The sequence below is a fragment of the Terrapene carolina genome, unplaced genomic scaffold, assembly GCF_002925995.2.
Source record: "Terrapene carolina triunguis isolate 2854851 unplaced genomic scaffold, T_m_triunguis-2.0 Scaffold62, whole genome shotgun sequence".
Taxonomy (NCBI): Eukaryota; Metazoa; Chordata; order Testudines; family Emydidae; genus Terrapene; species Terrapene triunguis.
Window position 1 is genome coordinate 55,904,684 of NW_020664413.1, and position 10,334 is coordinate 55,915,017.

General features: G+C 40.3%; 1 protein-coding gene across 2 annotated transcripts; it reads right to left on the reverse strand.

Moving 5' to 3' along the window:
• Positions 1-25: 25 nt before the first annotated feature.
• CLK1 (CDC like kinase 1) lies at positions 26-10,089 on the reverse strand. Of its 2 annotated transcripts, XM_024214065.3 has the most exons (13): positions 9,985-10,089; positions 7,909-8,066; positions 7,442-7,670; positions 6,174-6,264; positions 5,693-5,759; positions 4,473-4,589; positions 2,909-3,075; positions 2,736-2,830; positions 2,517-2,646; positions 1,992-2,074; positions 1,088-1,167; positions 425-515; positions 26-338 (listed from the first exon to the last, which is right to left on the reverse strand). In XM_024214065.3, exons 2-13 carry the CDS (start codon positions 8,064-8,066, stop codon positions 192-194), a joined length of 1,455 nt encoding a protein of 484 aa, XP_024069833.2. In that variant the 5' UTR covers positions 9,985-10,089; the 3' UTR covers positions 26-191. The 2 variants fall into 2 exon arrangements, with proteins under 2 accessions (XP_024069833.2, XP_029766395.1); XM_029910535.1 differs by lacking the exons at positions 6,174-6,264; positions 7,909-8,066; positions 9,985-10,089 and having other exon boundaries at positions 7,442-7,460.
• Between the last annotated feature and the right edge of the window lie 245 nt (positions 10,090-10,334).

Consider the following 10,334-nt stretch of genomic DNA (forward strand, 5'->3'; position numbering starts at 1 on the left):
AAGAACCACTTCTGCTGCAAACAAGCCATTTCAAGAAACTTTATTGAAATAAACTTAAGTGTTCAAATAAGAAACATGGTCATGATACAAAATGACACTTACAAAGCTAACTGTACAAAATAAATATACTTGTTTTGTTGACTGACACAGTCTATAATCTGCTCTGGAGAACTATATATAAAGTATAGATTTTACTTATTTTCCTGCTTTAGAGCAGAAAAGAAAGGGTGGGTCAAGGCTTCCTGAAGAGTGATTCTTTTGGCTGGGTCATACTCCAACATTTTTTGAATGAGGTCAAACAGATTCTCATGGTCCAAATCTTGACAAAGCATGAACTCCTGGAAGGGGAGAGGGGAGGAAAAGTCAATTGAGAAACTTGACTTCTTCCCACAAAGAAAAATTGTTAACTTTTATCAACTCTTACCTTAAGTGGTTTACAACGTCTTGAAACATATCTACCTGCAGAACTATGTTCATCCCAGTCCAATTGGTTATGGTGGAAATACTTGCGCTTCCTGTAGATTAAGAATTGTTTGAAGCAATCACAAACCAATGTTCTGGAACAGTAATATGACCATAAACTCACAAAAGGATTAGTTGACTTTATAGATGCTTAAGAGAGGCTAGACATATGTAAGTAATTACTACCCTGTTTCCCCGATAATAAGGCCACCCCGCAATATAAGGCCCTGAAGCTCCAGGAAAAATAAGACCTCCCCTGAAAATAAGACCTAGCACATCTTTGGGAGCAAAAATTAATATAAGACTGTCTTATTTTCAGGGAAACACAGTAGTTGCAAACCACAGGTAAGTTGTGTGTTTTTGGGGGGGGGGGGTTAGTTCAAGTCAGTATTACAAGGTCCTGAGGTATCTATGCCTCTCAGACACTTGTATGCATTTTCCCCAATCCCAATAAAGCCAAACATTGCTGTTCTCTGCTTTATAAGCCATAACTAGATATCTAGATTAACCAATACATGAACTGGAACTTCAGATGAAATAAATCTATAATTGTTTGACTTGGTTTAAAATCAGGTAAACCAAAACATATTACAGCGAGGAGAAAGATTTGAGTATAATTAATTACCTGGTTTTCTCTATCATGTGAATTGGTAAAGGCCCCAGTATTCTCTCCATCATTGCCAAATGCTCTTTACTATCATGTGTCTAAAGAAAGAAAGTGTTTAGCTTATTACCATCCCCTAATCCATTTAAAAGTTTATTCACCAAGAGATGCTAGGGTGTTTTTCCCCCCAAGTTAACAGCAGAAAAAACATTTAGTATATTAACCCACACATACAATTGTAAAGTTTTCTGATTCCTATTTTGACAACTGTACATCCTGGGTTTTCACTGATCAGTGAAAAGTGTTATACCTGCTAAGACTTTAAGCAGTGTACCTAAACTATTGCAAGGGAAATAGAACCAGGAGAAGGCTAGCTCAGTGGTTTGAGCATTGGCCTGCTAAACCCAGGGTTGTGAGTTCAATCCTTGAGGGCCCATTTACAGATCTGGGGCAAAATTCTGCTTAGGGATAGCTCCTGCTTTGAGCAGGGACTTGGACTAGATGACCTCCTGAGGACCCTTCCAACCCTGATATTCTATGAACTCAGACTGGAAATTGAAAATGAGTAAAAACAGTGCATGGCCCCTTTAGTTTTAAAGCTACATATTTTAGTTACTGATTTAGGATCTTGAATCTATTTGCTGATCTGTAAGTGACATACACTGAGAACAAGCTAGTTTTTGGGATTTTTTTTAAGTAGCAAAATATTTACTGCTATGTATCAATAACCATGTCAGTGGTATACTATAATGTGCCTCCATAGGCAGGGAGAAGCTTCACAGTGAACAGGGGTCATATCTGATATTTCTCTTCTTCATGTTCCCATTACAAAACAAAAGGACAAATCGTTTCTGACCATCAGAGTGTCTATAGAAAAATATTTCCCCCCATTCTCTCCATATAAAGAATTTTCATAGTTACCTACCGGAAATACTGTGAATCCAAGGTAATACTCTATGAGAATACAGCCTATGCTCCAAACATCACAAGGTTGTGACCATCCCAGGGCTGTCAAAAATAAGAAATGTGCAAGGTTCATACCCAAGAGCAATACCCATTTTAAGTGATATTAAGCAGTTAATCTACTCCCAAATGGTGATGTAGACAGATTAATAAATTAAACAACTTTATATCCATTATACTATGATGGCAACTGAAAATAGAGTTCTCTTTCTAGCAAGTAAATGGCCTGCAGAATAGAAATCCAGTGTAAGTTAGTTAACATTTTGGCAATCATTGTAAACACCACCAGCTCTAGAAAAAGCAAAGTAACTTGGTTTGAAAATGCAAACTGACCTCAAAAAAATGCTGCATATCAGAATCACTATTTAAGGTAATAATGTGACAAAAAGATGCTTCAGAATTAATAAGCACTTCAGATGAGCAGAAATTAAAGTATACTACTATTTCTAAATAAGCTGGTTTGAAGTTTAAAAAAGTGTTTTCTGACCTAAAATAACTTCTGGAGCTCTGTAATGTCTTGTAGACACCAGAGTACTGTGATGTTCGTCATCATATGTTGCACTTCCAAAGTCCACAAGTTTGATGTCTGGATTTTTTAGTGTGCGTTCATCACGTTTCTAAAATGAAATATACAGCATTAAATGTACGAACAGAATAAGCCTGAAAAATATGTTGTAGCGAGAACAATTTGAAACTATAGATTTACCAGTTTGGGGTTATACTCTTCTACATAGTCAGACTTCACAAATAAAATATTTTCAGGCTTCAGATCTGTATGAGTCAATTTGTTCAAGTGTAAAACTGCAAGAGAAAATGAAAGTTATCAAACTATTTAAAGAATAGTAATTTCAACAACTGAAAAATATTAAACATACTTACAGTTTACAGATTTGCAAATCTGATATGCCATCTTCCTAATGTGGTCAAGCCGAAAAGGCAAAAAACTATTCTCTTTGATAAAGTCATAGGTACTAAGTCCCAGTAGTTCAAAAACAATGCAAACATGACCATGATGTTCAAACCATTCCAACATCTGTACACAGCGACTGTAAACAAAAAAACATAGTAAAATGTACTGTAATAGACATACAGCAGATATGCAAGTGTTATGAATGCTGATACTGTGTTCATAAATGGCTGTATTTGACCTGAACAGTGAGTATGCAGTTATAATCCCAGTATATAGTAAGATTTTCCTGTATGAATGTATTGTTCTAGCTTAACTGGGAGCTAGAAGAACTAAAAAGAAGGCAACAACAATTCCAGATAAGCAACCTCCCAGCTAACATCAGGGACAACCACAAGCCAACTGCACACTTCTAAGCTCCAGTTCAAAGTGACATAGCCCAGTGGTTCTCAACCAGGGGTCTGGGTCCTCCTGGGGGGCTGCAAGTGAGTGAGAACAGAACTCCAGGGGCTAAGCCGGGGTGGGCAAATTTTGTGGCCCAAGAGCCACATCTGGGAATAGAAATTGTATGGCAGGCCATGAATGGTCACAAAATTGGGGTTGGGGTGCAGGAGTGGGATCTGGGGTTGGGGCAGAGGGTTGGGACGCGGGGGGAGGCTCAAGGGTGCAGGCTCTGGGCAGTGCTTACCTTAAGCAGCTCCCAGAAGAAGCGGCATGTCCCTTCTCCGTCTCCTACATGGCAGCGCGGCCAGGTGACTCTGCACACTGCCCTGTCCGCAGGTACCGCCCCTGCAGCTCCCACTGGCCAATGGGAGCTGAGGGGGGCAGCATGCAGAGCGGAGCCCCCTGGCTGCCCCTACACGTAGGAGCTGGAGGGGGGGCCATGCTGCTGCTTCCAGGAGCCGTGTGAAGTGGCCCCAAGCTGAGGCGGGGAAAGCCCCAGTCTCCACTCCCCAGTGGGAGTCAGAGGGCTGGATTAAAATGGCTGGCGGGCCGTAGTTTGCCCACCCCTGGTCTAAGCATAAAAAAAAAAAAACAGATCTGCTGAGGCAATCATGGTTAGTACTGGGGGGCTGCTACAAAAGACCTGGTCTGAGTCTGTGAGAATCATGTGATTCCACTCTGAGCCAGATGGTGCTTGCTACAGGCCAGGGAGGGGGATCAGAAGGGGTCTCAGAGGTGCATTTCACCCAGCAACTGTGAACTAGTGAGTAGAGTTTACACAAAATAGAAATAATTTTGTAGAGGACCAGAAGTATACACGATTAAATAGCAAGTAAAAACATGGTCCCCTACACTGAAGGGTTTAAAATCTAGTTTAATAATGAGATAGGACACTGGGGAAGATAATAAGCATGGAAGACAAAGGAAGGAATTACAAGAATAAGGTTACTGGATTATTTAGGCAGTACAGTGTCAATGTAATATTAAAATTACAATTATGGTTTAAAGAAAGTCAGAGGAATTTTAGAAAGGAGTCAAAGGAATGAAGAAATCCTAAAACCAAAATATTTTCCATTCTAATTCTATACTTACAATGTGTTCTTGGGATCTGATGCATTTAAATGCTCCAATACCTGTATTTCTGAACGAGCTGCTTCACAATATCTATCAACATTTTTTACTATTTTCACTGCTACGTGTCTACCTTCCCTGTAAAATAAAAGTTTTTGAATCGTTATAGACAACTGCAGAACTATAATTATAGCATACCGTAACACCCCCCATAAGTTTCCTTCACTGCAGAATTCAACTGCAAAACTCCCAGTGAACTAGCAAATGATCATCACAAATAACGTTTTTAAAAATAGTGCTTTTCATCCTTAAAACTAAATTCATGTTAAGTTTCATACATTCAGACACAAAAAAAGTATCAATTTTTCCCCACTGCTTATTTTCATTGTAATGTGTTAAATATGCCCAATCATAAATTATGTTGCACCTGTGTTAGTTTGATTTTATCCTACCACTTTATTTTAGTACATAACAAAAACTATAAAAATAAAGTCATGTGGGTTCAACATGATAGCAAGTTACAGACTATATACACGTCTCTCTCTGTCCCATGTTAGTGTTGGATAAAAGTTTGATATACTAAGATGTGCTGTCTGTCAGCCATCTTAAAACTTGGGATAGTCAGACATTGGATTTACAGTTCTTTTCAATGTCATAAGTGGGTAAAAAATTACATTCTGAAGTGAGATATTTGCAAATGAATTATGTAACCGTTAAGACTGTAGACTGGATTCCACAATAATCACAGATACAAACAGGTACTATTGCCTGTCAATTATGCAGTCCATTAATTGGATGCAAATTTATGTATTCTTGATTTAGCAAGTGCTTATTATATACAGGTAATCCAAATATTAAATCGGACTGCACCTTCATAAACAGTAACCTTGCAACTGTGTGACAGAGTAAACTTTTAAATCATGCTATTTATTGTTCTGTAGATAGGAGAGACACTCAGATATGCACATGAGCAACTCTCAATGACTCAAAATGGAAGTCATGTACAGACAGCTGTAGCATAATTTGATCCTCTAACTGGTGACGGTTGAACTGTAGTTTCCCTGTATCAGTGCTATTATATATAAATAGAAAAGCAATTAGTATAAAGACAGTCAGGAAATAACTAACCCAAAAGCAACAAATTTAAAGGGCCAAATAAAATTTGAATACATATTTACTACAAATGCGAAACCATTTTGTAAACTAGGCGAAAGTTACATTTATAAGAAAAAATGACTTACGTCTTGTGATCTATGCACTCCACAACTTTTCCAAAAGCACCTTCGCCCAGAGTAGCAATAATTTCATCTAAAAGAGAAAAAAAATCTCAGTCAAAGAAGCAGTGATAGTCTAATTAGTTATTCACAAAACTAAATTCTATCAATGCAGATTAATCTAGGCTGTGCCTCTATAAAAGTGTAACTAAACATCTCTAAGCTAGAATATTTATTCTATTGAACAACTCATCAAAACAGTTATAGCTATGTGTCATTCCAAATTTCATTAACTTCATTTACTATTTTGGAAAATGAGTATCAATGTTTAATTTCTAGAGAAAAAGAAAAACAATCCCCCCACAAAATAAAAAAAAATAAAAAAATAAAAATGAAATTAAAAAAAAAACCGAGAAAGAAAGAAAAGACTTCCAAAGCCCCTGACATCTTATTCTAAAAGAAATTATTCTATCTGAAAAGTTAATAAATTTTGAAAAATATTCTATACATCTTGCACTTAGTACGTCTCCACTCTGACAGATCAGGTGACCCTCCTCATCATCCTCTACACTCCTGGATCTTTTCCTTCGGTGACTCTTCTGGAAACGGCATGTGGGCGGCACCAAGATCGTCCAGCCAATCAATAAACCCGAGTGAATTCAGGGCAGAATACGAAATTCATTCAGCGGGGAGATATTCAGGCATTCAGATACGCGCCAGGCCACAAACGGTTGGCAGGAGCAATTTCAAATTCAGTCCCCAGAAATTCACAGGGCACATAGTTTATGTTACAGGAGAAAAACATGGCAAGGAACAGATTTTCAGATAAGATACTCAAAGTGGCAACAAAAAATTACAACACAATTGTTTTTTTCTTTTTAAAAAAATGGTTCACTTGAAGCACTGAAATTTATTTTAGGATTGCAGTGTCCTTATTTGCAAGTCTAATGCTGTAAAACAGCAGGATTTATTATTTACTGGTCTATATAAAATAGCCTTGTGGTCAAATTAGAATACCCAAGTTAAACAAATCTCAGTTTAAAGTATTCATCAGAATTAAACATTCTTCTGAGTAATATTTCAGAAGAAATAAAAAAAGTCACAAAAAGATAAATCTACTCCAGGCTTCTTCAGTTAAAGAGTTATCATAAAAGTATAAACCATATTGTCTTCAACTGTTCTGTCAATTAAAGTTATGCATAACTACATTAAGAAATCAGACAGCATGCCCTGCCAGTGGATAGACAGCATGCATGTCGGATACTCAAAACCATACTGCACTTGTTTATCAGACACTTTGTTAATTAACAGTTGCAAAAAAAAAGACTGCACATATATGTCTCTCCTTGTTATTTCAAAGACATTAAAGTTACTAAGTTTAACAAAAGCAAATTTAAGTAATAGCTTGTACATAAATGGTTAAATGGTTTGGATTTTGAGCAAGATGGAAATATTTACCTTACATGACATATGAAGACTTGCATTTTAAGATACATGAGGGGCAATACCTATGTTTCAGGTAATTATTAAATAAAGGTAATTAATCAGTGGTTATTATTCATCAGTGGAATTCTATCTGATAAACAATTATACGTTCTAGGGTTTAGTGAGTATATCTGTGATATAGAAACTTCTCATCCAAGGGGAAAAAAATAGTAATCTATTGTGAATATTAGCAATAAGACCTTCCCGAACTCGCACACTTGACTGCTACTGCTCAGATGAGAAGTTATTTTCCTAAAATAAAATAATCAAAAGTTTAAAAATTACTCATACCATTTGCGAATGATGATGTGAGGCACTGTGATATGTCTTGTGTTTTCTTTTATAACTACTCCTCCCACTATGGCCTGAAGACTTGCTACTGTGGTTGTGATAACCATTTTCATGATCTCTGTGATGGTGCCCATTTTCATACACTTGACTGTAATCACTTCTATATTCTTCAATGTAACGCCGGTCATGATGATCTCTTTCATTTATGGACCTGGCTTCCGAATGATGACTAGAAATAAAAAACAAATGAATTTAATTGACATCAATTTATGTCAAGTGGAACCATCAAGACAATTCTAACCGGAAGGCTTCACTCTTGAAATATCTGCAAAATACTGCATCAAGAAAATACTAACAAAACAAGTTAACAGATGATCTGCTTATACACTTACTGAAATTTAAACTTAACAGTTCTTAAAACAAAGGATTAGCAGTTTACCACGATTAAAAATCCAAAATGTATTTACCTATCAGAAACTTTGGAGTGATTATGTTTGCAGCGCTTGTTCTCCCGTGCACTGCTGTGTGATCTCTTCTTTCTCTTATGGCTGCTGCTGCACTTTCTGGAATCCCAACTTTCCTTTTCATCCCAATCAGGATACTCAGTTCGTTTGGAATGCCGCATCTGTCAGAGACAAGCCAATTCCCCCTTTAAATTACATCCCAAATAGTGTTACAATTTACCAATACAATGTAATATAAATAGCACACTGATCTAAACTGCTAACAGAGATTAAAATAGTTCGTTTTCCCAGTGAACTTCATGGTTTTGTAGAAATATTTTTGCTCCACCCCCTAAATGTGTTTGTCTAAAAAAAAAAAAAAGATCAAGACATCTATATAGAGACATGGACCAACCTCTTATAGGAAATTCTATCAACTCAAATATTCTTACTCTAGCAGGGACCACTCATTCTTCAAATTCCACACCCATTAAATCAATTTTTGAGCAAAAAGTGTTTACCTCAACATCCAGCCAACATGCTTTTAAAAGCTAGCAACGTACTTCGTGTATTTTTTAACAGATTAAAATTTTTTATTAAAGCTAATATTAAAAAAATTATATAATACGCAGGTTAAGAAATGAGTGTTTGTACATCTGGGTATAGTGCCTAGATTATACACAAATACAAAGTTTGTTTTAAAAGTCATAATATACATTAGTACATAATTAGCAATAACCCAAATTAAGGTGAATACATTTAACAATATGGTTAGTTTAGATATCAGAATCCAAATACACTGGTACATCACTCATGAAAAGTTATACAGAGAGCTAGTTGATTGTGGAAAGCAAATACAGCAATGAGTGAAGATTGTCCCTAAGTAATTAAGAATTTAGGGTAGGTTGTACATTTAGAAAATACAATCCATGAGGAAAGTATTACAAACCTTCCTCCTCCTATTACACCTACCAGAAGTTCTCAAGCCTCTACCAAAATACACTGTGAACTGCTTAAATGTACTCAGTCTGATTAATTTATTGCAAAGAGGGAAGAGTAGGAAATAAAAAAAAAAATCACTCAAAGCGTCTCTCCTAGCCCACCCTTCAGCCATAAACCAATTCAAGTTCCTAACACACTCTCCTGCCACACAAATAAAATAAATACGAACCTGACACCTTGTATCCCCATTTAGAGATTTTGCAGCGCCTGCAACGCTAGCAATCCTGCTGCCCTTGTACTTTCAGGTGCTCTCTAATGTATTAGTCGGACGAGTCAGGGGAGGGAAAACAACATTCCCGTTCACTCTCGACTGGGGACCTTCAGCTAATCCTTCCCATGGGCTTTCTTACTGAGACCCCCCGTAACTCCCCAGAACGAGGCCGGGGCAGGCCGAGCTGGTCACGGCGGTCACCTCGCTACACGTGTTAAGCCTCTTCCAGACACTACTGCCCCGACGGGTTTGCAGCCCGTCGTCCCTGCCCTGCAGCTCCCCCCCCAGCCCCGAATACCAGGGGCCACTGCTGCGCCCCCCGAGCGCCGCCACGTCCCTCCTTGGCTGGGGAGGCAGCACAGCCCCGTCATGGGGTGGGAGGACGAGCCTGAGCCGGGTCTCTCACTCGCGACCCAAAGCCCTTGGGGCGAGGCAGGCACATGCCCTGGCCCCGCGAGGCCGCGGCCGGCGCCTCTCCCCACGGGACCAGCCGCAGCCATTTTCTCGCCGTCCGGCGCAGACAGACAGAACATGGCGGCGGCGGGGGCGGGCGGCTCATACCCGGATTTAACGGCCGCCACAACCCCAGCGGAGCCTTCACGGGGTAGGGCGGCTGCATGGGCCGGAATCAGGGTCAAACCCACAGGGAACAAGCAGCCCCCGCCCGCTGCTGCCGCCGCCGCCCCCCCAGGGGCAGATGACGGCGACATTCCCGCGTCTGCCGAGGTGGGGGCAACACCCCGGGCTTCAAGCAGGGGCCGGGGCGGCGATATCTGTCCGTCCCCCGCTAGATTGGGGCAGGAAACGACACCCCCACCACAGACACACGCGGGCGGGGGACAGCGCCCCCCAACGCCCCTCTACCCCACCGCCAACCAGCGACTCACCGCTCCGGCGAGTGCCGCTGCTACCTCAGGGGTCTGCTGGTGCTGAGCCTCCGAGTCCGCCCTACACACACAAAATGGTGCCGCCGACTGCGAGAACCTTCTAGAGTAGGGAAGCGCGTCACACAGGGGTGCGCATGCGCGGGCTCGTTCGATCGCTCTGCGGGGAGGGAGCGAGAGGGGCGCGCGCGCCCGCAAGTCGCGGAGAAAAGCGCGTCCTCGTGCCTGTTTGTACTTGCGCGGTGCGCTTAGTGACGTCAGGGGGTGGCGCTGCAGGGGGAGGCTCTCGGTTTCTATGGCTGCCCCGCCACATGGCCCATGTCTTTCTCAGGCAGGCTCTGCCAGTGGCTCCA

Bases quoted from the DNA above. Each gene is read 5' to 3' on its own strand.
- CLK1 (XM_024214065.3), bottom strand. From the start codon at position 8,066: ATGCGGCATTCCAAACGAACTGAGTATCCTGATTGGGATGAAAAGGAA. The intron at 1,168-1,991 runs GTAGGTAACTAT...TTCTTTCTTTAG, and splicing joins TTGGATTCACAGTATTTCCG to ACACATGATAGTAAAGAGCA. The intron at 339-424 runs GTAAGAGTTGAT...CTCCCCTTCCAG, and splicing joins GACGTTGTAAACCACTTAAG to GAGTTCATGCTTTGTCAAGA.